The following is a 20,102-nucleotide window of genomic DNA, read 5'->3' as shown; positions in this document are numbered from 1 at the left end:
TCTTTGCCTAATCACAGAGTGGGGGGTAGTAACCCCTGGCGCATAGCGGCCATTCTCCACTCTTCCTCTCTGAAAGACAGGACTAGACTGCCACTGGTTCTCCAGCCTAGGGTCTACACCCTCAGGCGGACCAGGAGTCTCAGGGAAGGCTCTCCTCCCCCTACCTCTTCTCCTAGGGTTCCTCCTCCTCTGGCGAGGGGTACACCTAGAACGCCATTCCAACCCAGGGTTTAACCCCTCAGGTTGTACCGGGGGCAGAGGTGGGCTCTCCCACCCTCTGCACCCCCTTCCAGAACCCTGCTCCCTACCAACTGGGGCGGTACCTCTGGAAGAAGAACTGGTCGGGACGCTGATTACAGACGTCCCACCCTTCAGGTCAGGCTGATCCCGAACCTGGCCTTCCAACCTCCGGCCTAGAACCTTTGGTGGAATAATTGCCTGGCACTCCAGGACTTCTGGGGATCTCCACTCCATCCCCCTGAGGCTATCAAATGACACATATGTCGAGCGACTGTCTGTCTGGCGCTGATCTCCCGTCCCCTGTCCACCTGACAGTGCGCGGAGATCCCCCAGAACAGAAGTGGTGTCACCCTGGTCACTACACGGGAACCTAGCCCAACTGGGAAGTCCCTGACCCACCGGCTCTTCCACTGGGGAACTCATCCCCCAATCACTCACGCTGGACTCCTGTACCCTCCCTACCGGAGCGGTACCGCCAGACTCCAGAACCACAGGAGCCCTGGTTACAGGTGCTCCAGGTCCTCCACTCACTAAGAGATCTTCCTCAAGTGGACTAACAGGACAGCCTAGGTCCCCAACTTGGTGTTCCCTCATGAAACCATCCAAGTCCTGAGGCAGGGTTTCGGGCGTCTGGGGACCCTCAGTCACCCCCTCACTCCTGCTCCACTGAGCCAGGCAGTGAGCCCCTACATCCTCCTCGCTATCCTGGGACCTAGCTGGGCTACACTGAGCCTCCTCCACCACGCTGGGCTGGAGGATCTCTGACCCACTATTGTTGGAATCACTCACTAATGACACTAGAGAACCTCTGGCCCTTTCCCAGCGGTCTGCTTCCTCTGCAAGTTCAAATGGACAAAAAGAGTTATACCTCAACAGGTGTTGGCGCAACCCTGGAGAACAACTACTGAGCATCTGCTCTTTGATAATCAGACTATACAGTCCTTTAAAATCCTGTTTCGTGTTTACCCTTACCCAATCATAAAGTGCATCATCACATTCCCCCAAAAACTCCTCCCAAGAATGGTGGGACAGCTTCCTACTGGCCCTGAACGTCAACCTATATTCCTCCTCCTGGGAAACAGGTACCATACTCGGGGAACTGGGAATGGGACTCTCTGTGTCAGGATCACCTCCGTGGCACCGAGGCGCCTTCCTAGCCGTCAGCGGACTACAACTCCCAGAAGGCCGGAGTTCCGATGACAGGATTTAAGCGCCAATGGCGCCCGAGACGGCGCGCGTAATTGACGTCACCCGGATCTCTCGCAGTGGCGAGAACGAAGAAACTGATTCCTAAGCGTCCAGGAGTCGAACGATACTTTGACGGCTCCTAGGCGAACGTCCAGAATACAGGGGGTCGAGGCGGAGGATTCAACCGCTCGTCCCGCATTCAGGAGCAGACGGTGAGTCTGCGAGTGCGTTCGGTGGCAGCATCCCGGGAAGTGCCGGACCTCTTGATCCCGAGGGGCAGCCCTGCCACCCTTCGCTCCGCGTCAACAGCAGGTCGGAAGAAGGATATTCCGAGCGCTGCACGATACGAATGGGGGCCCTCCATCTTCACCAAACAGGTATCGAACCGTGACTGTGTAGGCGGCAGAATACCGAGGCGGTCCCAACCGCGTATTCTGATCGCCCGTTCATTTTGCTTTACTCTGTTCTTCTGCATCCTAGCCCGGTGCGAGGGGTGCCGAACTATAGAAGTCTCCTGCCTTCTAGGTACCCACATATCTCTGGAACTATGCCAGGATTGCCGGCGAATTGTTTTTTCCATTGGCTCTGAATAGGGTGGAGTTAACCTTATGGGGGAAAGAGCCTAAAGATTTCCGTGACTATCAATCCTTTCCTACCGCTGCTCGGAGAAGGATGTATGTTTGCTGGGAGGGCATGTTTCTACCCCAGGACCTCAGCTATTCATTTGCAGGTAGAGGCATTGCAGCACTAGTGAGAGGGGTGTAGAGTAGCCAGCAGTTCCCATATTTAACACTGTTGCCTTTGTCGTTTCAGGTTTCCCTTTCCCCGCTGTCCCTTCCCTTTCCTTTCCCTCGCCTGATAATTCGAATGCCCTGTTTTGTTGACACTTCAGGGACTTGGTAATATCAGGAGGTGGACGCTCTTTCTACACGACTGACCCCTGCGGAGCCTGGCCTGACAGAATTACGCGCCCAAGTATTTGGCTCCGCCTGGGTCAGACGGGGTGGGAAGAATGGCGTCCATGGAAGACGTTCTTCAGGCACTCCATTTGGTGCAACAAGAACTGGCCTCATCTAGGGCGGAGACCGCCACCTTAAGAGAAAAGGTAGAGAGACTAGCACGAAACCCTTTTGATGCCAGCCCAGGGCCATCCCAAATACAGGTCACCGTGCCCCCACCGATACCGTTGGCTAGCCCTGAAAGATATGCCGGGGATCCCTCCAAAGTGCAGATCTTCTTAACGCAAGTGATGTTGCACTTTTCGTGCAGGCCTGCCTCCTTTCCCACCAACCACTCCCGTGTGGCGTTCGCCATTTCGTACTTGATAGGGGACGCGGCCAGTTGGGCGGTCCCGCTGGTTCGAAACAACGATGCAGTGCTATCCGATTGGATGGCTTTTCGAACAGAATTCGAGAAGGTGTTTGACCGAAGAGCCACGACATTTAGCGCTGATAGAGAGCTTCTGGAACTCAAACAAGGGAGAGGGGATTTGGTCACCTATTTGACCTCTTTCAATCGTCTCGTGGCCGAAACCTCCTGGCCAGAGGAAAAGAGGATGTCCCTCTATTATCAGGGTTTACGAGACGAACTGAAGGATGTGGTGGCGCAAATAGACCCCCAGCCTACCTCTTGTGCCGACATGATTAGTTTGACCTTACGTTTAGATGGGAGAATGTTGGAGCGCGGGGGGGAGAAGAAGAAGTGGGAGAGGGGGAGCCCAAGAGCCGATAGACCTCCCCGTAGACCCCTTCCCGGTCCGGACACCGCAGCAGAACCCATGGAGTTAGGGGCCGTTCGCCCCCCATTATCCAAAGACGAACGAGAAACCCGACGAATCCAGGGGTTATGCATGTATTGTGGCAAGAAGGGGCACTATGTACGAGAATGCCCGGCTAAACCCAAGGCAACAGACGCCTGGCCCCGGTCGAAGCGGGTGGCGGTGTCTGTCGCGCATACTCCTGAACCCCAGGGCCTAACTCAAGAAGGTAGTGAGGAGAAAAAGGGTTTACAGCTCCCTTCGTTAGCCACGTCACCTCCGAAGGACACTGAAACCCAGCTGATGCTACCCATGCACCTTGGTCGCAATTTACAGCTAAACCCCGTCCAAGTCATGTTGGATTCGGGTGCGACGGGTAATTTTATAGACCACGGCCTGGTGAAACGATTAGGACTGCAACGAGTCCGTAAACCCGTAGCCGAAGAGGTGTTAACTGTGGACGGGAAACCTTTGAAGTCAGGGCGGGTGGTGTAACAGGCAGAGTACATAGAGTTGACATATCAGCTAGCAAGGGGACAGCACAGAGAAAGGATGTCTCTTAACATTATTGAAGCACCCCAATACGATGTGATATTGGGTATGCCCTGGTTAAGTTACCACAATCCCGTCATAGATTGGCGGGCTCGGACTGTCAGCTTCCCTTCGGAAGAATGTCAAGGACATCTAGAACCTCGCCCCCCTTCACAGGAAGTGGCCCTGAGGCCCTCGTATGTTGTGGCCACGGCCGCCGAAAAGGAAGTAGCCTTACCCCGACAATACGCACACTTTAAGGATGTGTTCAGCGAGAAACAAGCGGAGCAACTACCCCCTCATAGGGAATATGATTGCCGCATAGATCTAGTGGAGGGAGCCACCATACCAGCCTGTAGGGTTTATGCGCTGTCCGAGCCCGAGACGAAGCACTTAAGGGAATATCTAGATCACTATGTGGCCATAGGGTTCATTAGGCCATCGAGATCACCCGCTGCCTCCCCCCTCTTTTTCATAGCTAAAGCCAATGGAGATCTGAGGGCTTGTGTGGATTATAGGGTACTGAATAAAAACACCGTCAGAAATAGGTATCCTTTGCCCCTTATCTCTGTACTGCTCGACCAAGTGCGAGAAGCCCAAATATACACACGGTTGGATTTGAGGGGGGCTTACCACTTGGTGCGGGTCAGGAGTGGAGATGAGTGGAAGACCGCCTTTAAAACGCGGTATGGCCTCTTTGAGTATACTGTAATGCCGTTCGGCCTCTGCAACGCCCCAGCGGCATTCCAGTATTTTCTCAACGACGTGTTGCGTGACTTTGTGGACATCTTTGTGGTCGTCTATATAGATGATATTCTCATCTATTCCGGCTCCAGAGAGGAACACGACAGTCACGTTCTCCAGGTACTGGCCAGGTTGCGTACTCACAAGCTATTTTGCAAATTAAGCAAATGTGAATTTGGGGTGAGAAGCGTGGAGTTCCTGGGGGTCATGCTTTGTCCTGAGGGGTTGCAAATGGCCGACCGCAAGGTATTGGCCGTTCAACAGTGGCCAACCCCTACCAACGTGAAAGAAGTGCAGTGTTTTCTGGGCTTCGCAAATTACTACAGGCGATTCATCCTCCATTTCTCACAAATCGCAGTACCACTCACTCGACTGCTCCGAAAGGGACATGTCTTTCTGTGGACCCCAGAGGCGGAGGAGGCCTTTGAAATTCTGAAAACCGCCTTTACGGCCTCTCCGGTACTGGCACATCCCCGGCCGGAGCACCCCTTTATCGTAGAAGCCGATGCCTCTGATGAGGCTATTGGGGCCATCTTATCCCAAAGAAACGCGGGGACTGGCCAACTGCACCCGGTGGCTTACCTCTCAAGAAAGTTAAACTCCGCGGAAAAGAACTACACCGTGGCCGAAAAAGAACTTTTGGCAATAAAGAAAGCCTTTGAGGAGTGGAGACACTACCTGTGGGGGGCCCGACACTCCATCACCGTTTACACCGACCACCGAAATCTGCAATACATGAAGGAAGCCAGACATTTAACCCAAAGACAAATGAGGTGGATGTTATTTTTTGCCGAATATGATTTTGTTGTCACGTATAGACCCGGAACAGAGAACCGCAAGGCGGATTCCTTGTCTCGTCTGGGAGTAAGTGACTTCCCTGGCCAAGACTCCAAAGACGAGGCCATCATCAGTCCTAAGAAAGTGGTGTGTGTCCTCAGAGCAGAGGCTTTTTTGAAAGAGGTAAAGAACCACTCTCCCCGGGCAGTCTGGGAAAGATGGGCCAGTATGGAGGTGGAGCGCTCCTTGAAACAAGGACTACCTTTCTATGGGGGAAAGTTGTTCCTTCCCACAGTGGCGTTGAGAAGGAAGGCCTTTACTTGGTGCCACGAAGCCCCGCTGGCTGGACATCCGGGATCACGGAAATCGATCCACCTCGTACAGCGGCACTTCTGGTGGCCCTCGTTACGCTCGGATGTCACCGCGTGGGTGTCTAGATGTGAGGAATGCGCCCGAGCTAAACATGAAACAGGAAAAAAGAAAGGCAAACTCATCCCGTTGCCCACACCGCAGTACCCCTGGCAAAACATAAGCCTGGACTTTATCACAGGGTTTCCGATGGAAAAAGGCAACTCCGCAGTCCTAGTAGTTATCGATGGACTCACGAAGATGGGACACTTCATCCCCTGTAGCAATCTACCAACAGCTAGTCAAACCGCCCAGTTACTATTAACGAACGTAGTACGAGTCCATGGATTGCCAGAAGTCATTGTATCAGATAGGGGTCCCCAGTTTGTGGCCCGATTCTGGAAAGTATGGTGCAAGGCGTTGCACATAGAACCCGCCTTGTCGACGAGTTTTCACCCTCAGACCGATGGTCAATCTGAAAGGTTAAATCAAACCTTAAAGACCTATCTCCGATGCTACGCTGAAGACGCCCAGAACTCTTGGACAGACTTGTTATGGATGGCCGAACTGGCCTATAACAACGCTTGGCACACGTCTATCGGACAGTCCCCTTTTTATGCAACGTATGGATATGACGCCCGAATCCTACCCCTTACTATTCCTAAGGACATCGACTCCCAACCCGTGGTTGAAAATCACGTTAAAAGACTTCACAGGCTACAACGCAAGATACAAAAACATCTCAGCCAGGCCAAACAGACGTATAAACGGTGGGAGGATCGTCACCGTAGAGAGGGGCCGAGGTATCAGGTGGGAGACAAGGTGTGGCTCTCCACGAAAAACATACGGTTTAAACTTCGCAGCATCTTCCATCCGAAGTTTATCGGACCCTACACCGTGCTGCGACAAGTGAATCCGGTGACTTATAAATTGAAACTACCCGGTACTCTTCGCATCCACCCTGTATTTCATTGCAACCTGTTGAAACCAGCCATCGGGGCACGCAGAAGAACCCCGCCTCCGGTGGTGACCGATGATGGCCTGGAGTATGAGGTCCGTAGGCTTTTGGACTCTAAGATCAGGAGAGGAGTGCTATGGTATCTGGTTTCCTGGAAGGGCTATTCAGCTGAGGAAGACTCCTGGGAGCCCTCTACCAATGTGCATGCACCGGCCGCTGTCCGGTCATTTCATCGCCGCTTCCCCCACAAACCCGGGCCTAGGAGGCGCTAGGGGGAGGGACCTACTGTCAGGATCACCTCCGTGGCACCGAGGCGCCTTCCTAGCCGTCAGCGGACTACAACTCCCAGAAGGCCGGAGTTCCGATGACAGGATTTAAGCGCCAATGGCGCCCGAGACAGCGCGCGTAATTGACGTCACCCGGATCTCTCGCAGTGGCGAGAACGAAGAAACTGATTCCTAAGCGTCCAGGAGTCGAACGATACTTTGACGGCTCCTAGGCGAACGTCCAGAATACAGGGGGTCGAGGCGGAGGATTCAACCGCTCGTCCCGCATTCAGGAGCAGACGGTGAGTCTGCGAGTGCGTTCGGTGGCAGCATCCCGGGAAGTGCCGGACCTCTTGATCCCGAGGGGCAGCCCTGCCACCCTTCGCTCCGCGTCAACAGCAGGTCGGAAGAAGGATATTCCGAGCGCTGCACGATACGAATGGGGGCCCTCCATCTTCACCAAACAGGTATCGAACCGTGACTGTGTAGGCGGCAGAATACCGAGGCGGTCCCAACCGCGTATTCTGATCGCCCGTTCATTTTGCTTTACTCTGTTCTTCTGCATCCTAGCCCGGTGCGAGGGGTGCCGAACTATAGAAGTCTCCTGCCTTCTAGGTACCCACATATCTCTGGAACTATGCCAGGATTGCCGGCGAATTGTTTTTTCCATTGGCTCTGAATAGGGTGGAGTTAACCTTATGGGGGAAAGAGCCTAAAGATTTCCGTGACTATCAATCCTTTCCTACCGCTGCTCGGAGAAGGATGTATGTTTGCTGGGAGGGCATGTTTCTACCCCAGGACCTCAGCTATTCATTTGCAGGTAGAGGCATTGCAGCACTAGTGAGAGGGGTGTAGAGTAGCCAGCAGTTCCCATATTTAACACTGTTGCCTTTGTCGTTTCAGGTTTCCCTTTCCCCGCTGTCCCTTCCCTTTCCTTTCCCTCGCCTGATAATTCGAATGCCCTGTTTTGTTGACACTTCAGGGACTTGGTAATATCAGGAGGTGGACGCTCTTTCTACACGACTGACCCCTGCGGAGCCTGGCCTGACACTCTGTACTGCACTCTATAACGCTGCCACCACTGGACTCCACCCTCACTGGGGAATCCAGAAAACTACCACTATGCTCAGGGGACAGGGAAAGGGGTGAGGCGCTATCTCCTACGCTGGACCCAGCAAGGGACTCCCTACCTACGGGGTCCTCACTCTCTACTGGCGTCCAGGTACTGTCATTTTCTTCTGAATCTTCAGGGCTCCCCACAGACCCACCACCCTCCAGGTGTGAGGCCCGGGCCCTTTCTTCCTCACTGCGCTCACGTTCCCATTCACCTGCTTGCCATCCAATCATGTGGTTCCTCAGTTCGTACACAGTGTCTGACTCTCTCACCCCTATGTTTCTTTCTCTACAGAACCTTTCCAACTCCTGCATACTGTAATAAACTAGATCACTGAGATCAAAAGCAGGCTCCATTCTGGCAGACGTTCTAGAGAAAAGATCACACAGGGAACCTAGAGGTCTGAGTTTAACACAGGAGTACACAATTCACAAAGGATTCGGCAAGCTCTCTATCCCAGAGAACTCACACTCACTTGCCTAGTGCCACACACCATTCATCCACACACAACCCTCCCCTCGGACTGGTAAGGCAGTTTCTACCACCCCTGATTCCTCAACCTGACCACCACGTGACACAGGTACCAACTCTGGGCGCAGGGCGGGGGACAAATGTACTGGACACTATTACGCTGCCACCACTGGATCCCACCCTCTGGTGAATCCAGAAAACACAATGCACTAAGGGGGATGATCTACCCTCCCGAGCTAGGGACACCTAACTCACAGTGCACAAAAACACATTTCCAAAGAAATGACAATTAAAAACAAACTTAGAACAATAATCCCTATACCATGTGATTTATCTAAATGCAGAGTTTTGTAGTGCGGCCAGTTGCCGCTGCGGTACAGCGCAAACGCAAGTCCAAATCCCACCGCTGCCACCAATGTTAGAAATGGGATTTCTGGTTGGCTGAGGCTTGCGCCAAAGCCAGGCAGAAACCACCACTCTAGTCAGGGCTGGGGAGTTACACGCCAAAGATAACCCCTGCTCACCCCCTTGGTAGCTTGGCACGAGCAGTCAGGCTTATCTCTGAGGCGATGTGTAAAGCGTTTGCGCGCGCACCCAGCAACAACACCCAAGGCCCACCACAAAGGAAACTCCACACAAGGTATTATATAAAAATAACCTTTGTATTATACACAACACATTAGATGAAAACACACACTTTACAATGTGCCAACAGGCACGGGCAGAATTTACAAGGGATTATATATACAGGGGACAGGGCCACATGGACCACTGTCAGGAATTAGCACTTTGTAGAAATAGCACTTAGAACGTAGGAATAATATTTTAGAACATAGCACACAATAACATATATAACACACAATCAGTAACTCCTGATAACCAGAAAGCACCACCTACGCAACCCTAACCACCTTAGGAAAATACTGCGCAGGGAATCAGGACCTCACCAGTACCACCTGTACTAGGAGAAAAACAACCACCTAAGTATCACTCTACCTGTAGGGGTCTAAGCACATAAACACATGATGCATAAAATACATTCAGAGGTGTAAAGCAAAGCACATGACGCATAAACACATTCAGAGGTGCAAACACAAGGCACATGACGCATAAAAGCACAACCTACACTAGGAAAGACCTTCCCCTACGCATAGGTACAGCTAGCAATCAACATAGCATAAAGGCATTGCGCAGGCGCAAAAATACATATGTAAACATCAACAGGTACCCTAGGTGAGGGCACGACACAGCAAAACTGTCCCCAGGCCGACCTGGCCTTTCAGGGGCTCAAACGCCCTTCGTCCACAAAGTCAGGGCTGGACTGCGCAGGCTGCGCAAGCCAGGCGCACAATGTACAACCTAAATGTTGCAGCTGCCCACTAAGTGCTGGGCAGCTGGGAAAAGGAGTGTGGGCACCACGGTGCCCTTTAACACATATGCCGCACTTGGAGCCTCTCTGGGCTCTGCAAAAACAATGCCCCCAAACGTTGGAGCCTGTTAGGGCTCTGAAATATACAATGCGTGCCCTTGTTGGAGCCTCTCGGGCTCGGGAACACTGCCTTCGGGGGAGTCCCTCGCGGGGGACTCTCTAATTATGCAGCTGCCCCCCTGAGCCTTGCAGGCTCAGGAATAGCTGGGGGGCGCGTTGGAGCCTCGCAGGCTCTTTGACCAGCGTGGGGCAACGTTGGAGCGGCCCGCTGCCTTCCGGGGCCGCTCTTTCCTGCCAAACCAATGCCCCCTTTATGTGGGAGCGCACTCGCGCTCTGGGCCCATCAACACTGTCCCGTCGGAGCCTCACAGGCTCAAGCACCACTGCCCTCACTCACCGGGATCCTGGCGGAGGCGGCGCTAGCGTCTCCGAAGGCGGCGGGGCTCTCCTCTTCCTCCTGAGAGCCCCGCTCGGGCAGCCAGGACCTCAGGGACCCTTCGCTTCTCGGGCGAGGGCACCGGGGCGCAGAGTCGGCTCCTACCTGCTCCGGGGGCCAAACAAACCGTCGCGAGTCCACGAAGGGAGGCGGGGTAGGCTCCCGCCCTCCTACTTCCTGTTGTCCCGGAGTCCCGCCCCCGGCCTGCCTGACTTCCTTCGAGCCCGGCCGCGGCGGTGACTTCTCTCGGCAATAAGAGGGGTAGGCTCCCTCGCGATATGAAATATACGGCGGGGTGGGCACCCGCCGTGAAATTAAGACAAACAAGTGGGGTGGGCACGCGCCAACGACCACGGCAATGTCCCTGGCAGGGTGGGCACCTGCCAGGGGACTTCAGAATCTGTACAGACGGGGCAAACGCCGGGTGGGCACCGGCTTTCAGAAATAAAGCGCTCTGAGCGCTAAAAGGCAAATAAAAGCGCTTCCAGGCGCTTGAGGCACACAAATAAAGCGCTCCCAGCGCTTGGGCAAATCCAAACGCTGTGGGGGAAAGAAAAGCGCTTCCAGGCGCTTAGGGATGCAAATAAAGCGCTCCCAGCGCTTTAAGAAGGATAACAACAAAGTCCAGCAAAGGTCTCCCCTGCACACAGCAAGGCAGGGGTGGGGGCAAGGCTGGACCCAGAGCCAGCTCACTGGGCCTCCAGGCAGGGAGGTAGTCCAAGTGGCGGTCCTCTGGTCCAGCGGCAGCAGCAGCAGCCCCCCTCAGGTAAGATCCTGGCAGAGAACAGTTTCTGTGGGGACACAGCCCCATTTTTATACAGCAAACCCCTTTGTTCTGGGTTCAGGGTGAGGGGGAAAACCAGTCGCAGCTGGTTGGGGAGCACCCTTGATGTGCTCAGCCCCTCACTCTATTCATTGGCAGGGCTAGGGTCGTCAGTCGCACCGCAGGGGGCGGGGCCAGCATTGTGTGTGGAAAACCCTGTCCTATTCAGGACCCAGGTGTACTCCTCCCACCCATCTAGCTGCTGATCTCCCCATTCACCACTGGGTGACTCATCCTGAGTCTGGGGAATCCCTAGCCCGTCACATGACATGACCAGCCAATCACGCGACAGACACACTGCACACAGAAGTGCCCACTTCTAGAAGTGGCACTTCCACACTAGGTACATGCACGCCGCACACATCATCGCGCAGCATTCACTCCCACGAGTCCGCACATACCAAACTCGGGCCTGCACACCCCACGCATCAGGAACTACTAGGGACACATACATTCCCCATGCATTCCTATGGGAGGGCAGGCCTATCTCACCACATGCACTCAGAGCGCGCACGCACTTTACCCTGGGACACAGGGAAAGTGCGCAGAAACCAAAAATCACCACACCAAGTCACCAATAAAAAGCAAAAAGTTCAGGGGTGAACCTGCCAGAAGGGCCAAGTCCAACATACACTCCTTGGTGGAAGCATTCAGAGCTGTAGCACACAAATGATAATGTGTAGAAATCGATTTTCTGTGAATATTGCTCATTTGTGGATCACCAAGTAAAGTGTCTTGATTTGCTTTGATTCTATTAAAATGTCTGTTTCCAGCACTCTTCAGAATTTTAAAAAAATGTGCATCAGATTTGCTTTCGTAACTGCTGAATGCACACAGTTAATTTAGAGGTATTTACATTTTCTTATGTGTTACGAAACAACATCCTACAGCCTTTCCTTTCACAGTCCCTGTTTTCCAGCAAGATTGTCACATAATTCAATTTAAAAACTCCTCTCACTTTGCAATCAGAGAAAGGAAAGTAAACACCAATCCCCGTGTTAAAATAATATGCTACTATTTGTCAGAAGACATAGCCTGACATTTGACCTCTGTCCTTGAAGCACAGTGAAATGTGATAAGATAAACACAAAATGTAAAGGCATAAATGTATTTATTGCTCAGACTTTCTCGACCCACCAAAAATCGGCTCGCACCCCACAGTTTGGGAAACGCAGTATAGAGGCATAGCTCACTGCGGCATTGCTGCCAGTATGTGGAGGTACAGCTTGCTTCAACACTCCCTTCCTGTAGGCCTTTAAAGGTGCTGCTGGTCGCTGCACTTCTTCCTGGAAACACTTAGACATGCTGCCGATAGCAGTATTTATTCAAGAATAAAGTGGTCCCTATTTAGCCCTTGACTTCCACGGCAATAGTGTTATATTAGGAATAGAAGAAAACCTCTCAAATGAGTAAGTTCCAGTTATGCATGTAGCAGTATGCCATGCTTGGAGGGATTCTGCGCTTCTAACAGCAGTGGCACTCCCGTTCTTGAGGTACTGGGAGGTGCTGCCAGCAGCTGCACTAACTGCCTTTGCTGTTCGATGTTTCGAGTGATCATGCTGTGCTGAATGATGGCCACTCCTCTGTTTCTTGCATTGTCGTCATTGACAACGTGATGGCTGTCATGGAGGAGGGAAGTGAAGTGGGTCCCAAGCAGGGCCGGACTGGGAACCGAAACCGGCTCTGACAAACTGCTCTTCCGGCCCCCCCTGGAGGGAGGGAGGGTGCTGCCGAGCTGTTTGCGATGGCCGGTTTCAGGCGATTTTGTTACAGGGGGGTGATCTTGCTGACTCCGGTAACATAAACGACCCCCCAGGGGGGATGTATGTCGTTACAACGCACACTTTTACAACGCATCCACTTACAACGCATTTTTTACAACGCAACATCCACTACAACGCATTCCATTACATAGCATGACAGTACAACGCATGTTTAAAAACTACCTTTACAACGCATTCCAATGCATCGCATACTACCTTTACAACGCATACCATTACAACGCATAATATTAAATTGCATTTAAGGTAAGTATTGGATAGTATAGGGGTAAAAATTACTATTCTGACTCCAGGGGGTGCAACAGTAGGGTAAGTGTTGGATTGCGTTGTAATGGTATGCGTTGTAAAGGTAGTATGCGATGTAATGGAATGCGTTGTAAAGGTAGTTTTTAAACATGCGTTGTAGTGTCATGCGATGTAATGGAATGCGTTGTAGTGGATGTTGCGTTGTAAAAATTTCGTTGTAAGTGTAGTGCGTTGTAATAGTTGCGTTGTAAAGGTTGTTCACCCCCAGGGGCCCAAAACCGGCCCCGACCCTAGCGGCCCACCGGGCAAACACCCGGTGCCTGCTACGGCCAGTCCGGCCCTGGTCCGAAGTGGTCTGTGAATGCTCCAGTTGTTCCGAGGCTTTTTCCCATAGCTGCTCTTCATGCCCTTGGGATGAGAGATGGCGCCACTGCCTGCATGTTGGTTTTATGATGTGACCTGGTCCGTGTACTCCTTTCTTGTGCTGTCCATTGGCATCTCTGTACACCTGGTTATGGCCTAGACCACTTTTGGTTTTTGCACAGCCAATGAAGCGAGAATGTCGCCAATGGCAGTTCTGTTCAGGCATCTTGGAAAGTCTCCAGATTGCCTCTAATGTGTTTGGCCAGAAAGCCTAATTGCTTACATACCTGATAAAGAGATGAGTTTGTGACCTGCATTTTTTATTTTAATCCCCGCAGTCGTCCTGTTTTTTTTTCTTTGAACCCTTTCAGAGTTTGTTACATGAAGTATCATTGTTTTTCGTAATAACACCTGTTGAATGAGATGCCATACTACCAAAAAGTGCACCATATGAAAGCAAGCTAGCTCGTTCCATAGTCCTGGTGACTCTGCAGCTCTGCAAACATGCCCAGAAGTCGGTTTAAGGTAGTCTCAAGGGCTTGTGTGTGAGCTTGTCTTAAGGTGCAAGCCTGTCTAGAGTTTAAGGGCTGCCCTTCTCAAGTTTGAGCGTGAACCAATCTGAAGGGTTTGTCAGTGAGCTTGTATCAATGGTCTGGGGGCAGTGAGCACACATCTTGAGCCTTAGGTAAAGGACTTCTGTCATAAATGTGCTGTTGACATGCTCTCGGGAGGCAGGGGGGGTGTAAGCACTTCAGAAAGGATTTACGCACCTATTTAGATGTGTTAAATTAATGTTGTTCTATCGTTCCCTCCATCCTAAGTGAACTTCGCGAGATACCCGACAACCAGGAGGTCTTTGCTCACCGCCACACGGACCAGAGCATCATTGTGGAATTGCTGGAGTATCAGGAGGGGGTGGCAGACGCCAACGCCGCCAGGTGAGTAAACAACTGTGGTGGAGCAACATGAAAATACATTAGGGGCCCAATTCTTAAAGAAAGTCACGAAAGTGCACCCGCAGGTACATATCACTGCATTAGTGCGGATTTACGACTTTCACGAATTCACAAGAGTTAAAAGATGTAGGACTGTAAACCTTACCCCTAGCAAACTTGTGAAATTCAGTGTTCACAAGAGCATATATATATGTGTATGTATATGTGCTCATGCAAAGAAATTGCTGAGTGATTGCGGATTCACTTTCTATACATCCTTATTATTTCTCCGTCCTGGTCTGAAGTTAATTTCAAAACTTTTCCAGTGTTGGAAGAGATTGGCAAGGAGTTTGTGAATACCCTCAACATTGTAGTTTGTGGGTGTGCGCTGCCTTACAGGAAATTCCAGCCGTGGAACTATTGCTTCCTGTTTTATTCCCAACCTTGTTTGTAGATTTGCGGGAGGGTGACAAAATCGGAGCCTTTCTAGAATCCAAACTCGTATATATTACGCACCCTAACATTATCAGCGATTACATGATCAGAGCTCTGATATAATGAGAACCCTGACATTTGTCACCTCGTTCCATAGCAGCACAAGGGGCACGTTTTTTTTCCAGGACCAGGAGATTTTTTGTTTTAATAAATTTAACACCAGTGCTCTCTAAATCCTGTAAGTAGTGAAAATGACAAATTATTTTAATGGTAACTTGTGCACAGATACTAATTGTGACAAATCCAGATATCAGACTAGTGGCTGGCACAAGGAGATTTGAGGAATGTGCTGATTGAGGCCATCTGTTTGTCCCCCTGAATAAGAGGCCTTAGAAAAGCCTCAATACTTCTAAATGTATGGACAGTATAAAAACGCATTGTTGAATTTGGTTAGGGAATCCGACAAATGTGATGTACAAATTAATGGTGTTTTCGCCCTGGTTAATATCATAAGAGTTTAACAAACAATGAGTGGCTTGGAGTTGGGAGCGAAATGTGGGCATAAGCATGCTAGAAAAAATTGAATGAGTTCCATTGTGGGCACTGAAAACTAACCTAGATTCACAGAGAAGGCACATGCAACAGAGGATGTCCTCTATTCAAGAACATAAATGATTATATGACCTTTGTGATGAGCAATATTTCAATTACATTGACCTCAAGGAGGTCTTTCATCTTTTTGGGCTGTAGAGTTCTTTCTTATGTTCGCTTTTTGCAAAGCCACAGTTTCTGGCTATTAAATGGCCTATTGGAATAATGCTTCGCTTCATTAATGCTGAACACAATTGACTTTATTTGGGACAATTATCTTCAAAGTCCAAATTCTGCTAAAGAGCAAAAGTATATTTCTGGCGGTGTAGGCAATATGATAGATCTGCCAATTTGCATTTACAGTGCTACCACACTCTTTACTAGACTATACCTTACTCTTACTAGGCTATACTCTACTCTAACTAGGCTATACTCTGCTCTTACTTGGCTATACTCTGCTCTTACAATGCTACATTCTACTCTTACTAGGCTGTACTCTACTCTAACTAGGCTATTCTCTACTCTAACTAGGCTATACTCTGCTCTTACTTGGCTATACTCTGCTCTTACAATGCTACATTCTACTCTTACTAGGCTGTACTCTACTCTAACTAGGCTATACTCTACTCTAACTAGGCTATACTCTACTCTAACTAGGCTATACTCTGCTCTTACTAGGCTATACTCTGCTCTTACTAGGCTATACTCTGCTCTTACTAGGCTATACTCTACTCTGCTATACTCTACTCTTACTATGCTACATTCTACTCTTACTAGGCTGTACTCTGCTCTTACTAGGCTATACTCTACTCTAACTAGGCTATACTCTGCTCTTACTAGGCTATACTCTGCTCTTACTAGGCTGTACTCTACTCTTACTTGGCTATACTCTGCTCTTACTAGGCTATACTCTACTCTGCTATACTCTACTCTTACTATGCTACATTCTACTCTTACTAGGCTGTACTCTACACTTACTAGGCTATACTCTACTCATAATAGGCTTTACTCTACTCTAACTGGGCTACACTCTGCTCTTACTTGGCTATACTCTGCTCTTACTAGACTATACTCTACACTTACTAGGCTATACTCTACTCTACCTAGGCTATACTCTGCTCTTACTAGACTATACTCTACTCTTACTACGCTATATTCTACTCTTACTAGGCTGTACTCTACACTTACTAGACTATACTCTACACTTCGTAGGCTACACTCTGCGCTTACTAGGCTACACTCTGCTCTTACTAGACTATACTCTACTCTTACTACGCTATATTCTACTCTTACTAGGCTGTACTCTACACTTACTAGACTATACTCTACTCTTCGTAGGCTTTACTCTACTCTAACTAGGCTACACTCTGCTCTTACTAGGCTACACTCTGCTCTTACTAGGCTACACTCTGCTCTTACTAGGCTACACTCTGCTCTTACTAGGCTATACTCTGCTCTTACTAGGCTATACTCTACTCTAACTAGGCTATACTCTGCTCTTACTAGGCTATACTCTGCTCTTACTAGGCTGTACTCTACTCTTACTACGCTATATTCTACTCTTACTAGGCTGTACTCTACACTTACTAGACTATACTCTACTCTTCGTAGGCTTTACTCTACTCTAACTAGGCTACACTCTGCTCTTACTAGGCTACACTCTGCTCTTACTAGGCTACACTCTGCTCTTACTAGGCTATACTCTGCTCTTACTAGGCTATACTCTGCTCTAACTAGGCTATACTCTGCTCTAACTAGGCTATACTCTACTCTAACTAGGCTATACTCTGCTCTTACTAGGCTATACTCTGCTCTTACTAGGCTGTACTCTACTCTTACTTGGCTATACTCTGCTCTTACTAGGCTCTACTCTACTCTGCTATACTCTACTCTTACTATGCTACATTCTACTCTTACTAGGCTGTACTCTACACTTACTAGACTATACTCTACTCTTCGTAGGCTTTACTCTACTCTAACTAGGCTACACTCTGCTCTTACTAGGCTACACTCTGCTCTGCTCTTACTAGGCTACACTCTGCTCTTACTAGGCTACACTCTGCTCTTACTAGGCTACACTCTGCTCTTACTAGGCTATACTCTGCTCTTACTTGGCTATACTCTACACTTACTAGGCTATACTCTACTCTAACTAGGCTATACGCTACTCTAACTAGGCTATACTCTACTCTTAATTGGCTATACTCTACTCTTACTTGGCTATACTCAACTCTTACTAGGCTACACTCTGCTCTTACTAGGCTACACTCTGCTCTTACTAGGCTATACTCTACTCTAACTAGGCTATACTCTACTCTAACTAGGCTATACTCTGCTCTTACTAGGCTATACTCTGCTCTTACTAGGCTATACTCTGCTCTTACTAGACTATACTCTACTCTAACTAGGCTATACTCTGCTCTTACTAGGCTATACTCTGCTCTTACTAGGCTATACTCTACTCTTACTTGGCTATACTCTGCTCTTACTATGCTACATTCTACTCTTACTAGGCTGTACTCTACACTTACTAGGCTTTACTCTACTCTAACTAGGCTATACTCTGCTCTTACTAGGCTATACTCTGCTCTTACTACGCTATATTCTACTCTTACTAGGCTGTACTCTACACTTACTAGACTATACTCTACTCTTCGTAGGCTACACTCTGCTCTTACTAGGCTACACTCTGCTCTTACTAGGCTACACTCTGCTCTTACTAGGCTACACTCTGCTCTTACTAGGCTATACTCTGCTCTTACTAGGCTATACTCTGCTCTTACTTGGCTATACTCTACTCTTACTAGGCTCCACTCTGCTCTTACTAGGCTCCACTCTGCTCTTACTAGGCTATACTCTACTCTTACTAGGCTATACTCTGCTCTTACTAGGCTATACTCTACTCTTACTAGGCAGCAAAACACTTATTGGGGGCTTACAGAGGTTTACAGCCCGTCAAATTGATATCACATATGACCTATTCCCCACAGAGACCTTCCGATACTTACAAATCCAACACGCTCTCCGAGCGGCACTTTACCCGGGAGAAAACCTACCTGAGTCGTTCCCTCTCGAAAATAGTATACTAGAGGAACACCTCACTAACAAAGCAATCTCTCTAGTGTACAGAAAACTCCTAAATAATTCCCCCGATACTCTAAGCCACCTCAAACAGTGTTGGGGGATAGACCTGGGTGACCTGCAGGAGGAGGATTGGCCTGAGGCCTTGGCATCGCCACAAGAGGTTGCTATCCGGCTACGCTTCCACTTAGTGTAAAAATACTGCACATGGTCTAAATCTCCCGCACCAAGCAATGTTTACTGGTAAAAATGGGTAAGCAACCAGATGCAGAGTGTCTCAGGAAGTGTGGGCAAGTAGGACATTTTTCCATAGCCTCTGGAATTGCCCTGCAATCTACACCTTTTGGGGAGCGGTGATATTATGCAAGAGCGAGGTCTTGGGAGTGTCCATGTGCCTTCGGCTAAATGGTGCCTTCTTACTGTTTGGGAGGCCACAGACTTGACGCGAGCTGAACAAACCTGGGCCACTCTGGCCAAACGTAATATAGCTCAACTTTGAGGGGCGATATCCGCCCCTACTTTAGTGGGTTGAAGAAGAGATTTTAATCAATGCATGGTAGCCGAAAGAACAGTATACAAATGTAGACGATGCCCTAAAAGTGGGACATGGTCTGGGGAAAATGGAACCTGTATAGGGGAAGCCTGTGTACTCCCCCTAGAGCTACTGCTCGAGACGCAACATTGAGAGAGAACACTTTGTGATTCAAGCTGTTGGTAATAAAGGTGCTACTACATCCACCTGTTTACATTAGGAGAGTGATACTGATTGTTGAATTCCAGGCTAATACCCACCAACTGTAATACAATGTAATACCTGTAATGTGATGAACGATTCGAATGATTTTAAACAGAAAGTTAAAAAAATACTTTCTATTGCATGTTTTAGAGTCCTCCCAACTAAAGAGAAGCCCTTAATTGTATGTAACCAACTGGTCTGGCAATCTGGGCACGTGGCACGCTGCTCATCTGTTCTATTAATGTTATGACATTGTTTCCAGATAACTTCAAAGGTTTGCAGCTCAAAAAACGGGTGTGTGTTCTAGCAACAGCATGCAAGTGACGTAACATGCCATCTGTTTCCAGGTATCATTTTGAAGACATTGCCTCGGCCAATGACGCTGGCGACCAGGAGCGGTCGGAAGTGCTGAGTGTTGACCTCATTTCCGGGGAGCAGCTGATGCTCGCTGAGTGCTCCAGTGCCTGGTTCCTGATTGGACGGCAGCTGGTGTCAAAGTTTAACGAAGAGGTAGACATTTCTCTCCATCTTGGGAAGACATCACTTGACTGGGCCAGCTGTTTAGCAGCTGTTTGTACATGGGTGAGATAACTGGGGCTCGATGTTGATGACGTCGTTGCATTGGGGTTGGTTGAACAGTTGTTTTAAGTGTCCCCTGGGACCCTCTGAGTGACAGATTGCGAGCTGCGAATGAGTACACCAAACAAATGATGGATGGAATGCTGACAATGCAGACATTCTCCCCCAGTCAAGAGATCTGGGTTAAATCCATCGTTCTTTTGCCCACTACGCCACCCCAGTTCAGACATGGCCATATGCAAATCAGTCTTGACCCTGTGCCTCATGGGAACAG

The 20,102-nt window shown here is 49.6% G+C and overlaps 1 protein-coding gene across 4 annotated transcripts in view; it reads left to right on the top strand.

The window, feature by feature from the left end:
- The window catches only part of RANGRF (RAN guanine nucleotide release factor), a 39,660-nt gene that overhangs the window by 11,760 nt on the left and 7,798 nt on the right, over positions 1-20,102 (top strand). For all 4 annotated transcript variants that reach the window (XM_085638070.1, XM_085638069.1, XM_085638072.1 and 1 more), the window contains exons 3-4: positions 14,293-14,409; positions 19,597-19,759. In XM_085638070.1, the coding sequence (XP_085494196.1) occupies positions 14,293-14,409; positions 19,597-19,759 (280 nt within the window). The remainder of the gene's footprint in view (positions 1-14,292; positions 14,410-19,596; positions 19,760-20,102) is intronic.

The sequence above is a fragment of the Triturus cristatus genome, chromosome 12 (genome assembly GCF_964204655.1).
Source record: "Triturus cristatus chromosome 12, aTriCri1.1, whole genome shotgun sequence".
Lineage (NCBI taxonomy): Eukaryota > Metazoa > Chordata > Amphibia > Caudata > Salamandridae > Triturus > Triturus cristatus.
This window is presented reverse-complemented; position numbering and strand designations above follow the sequence as displayed.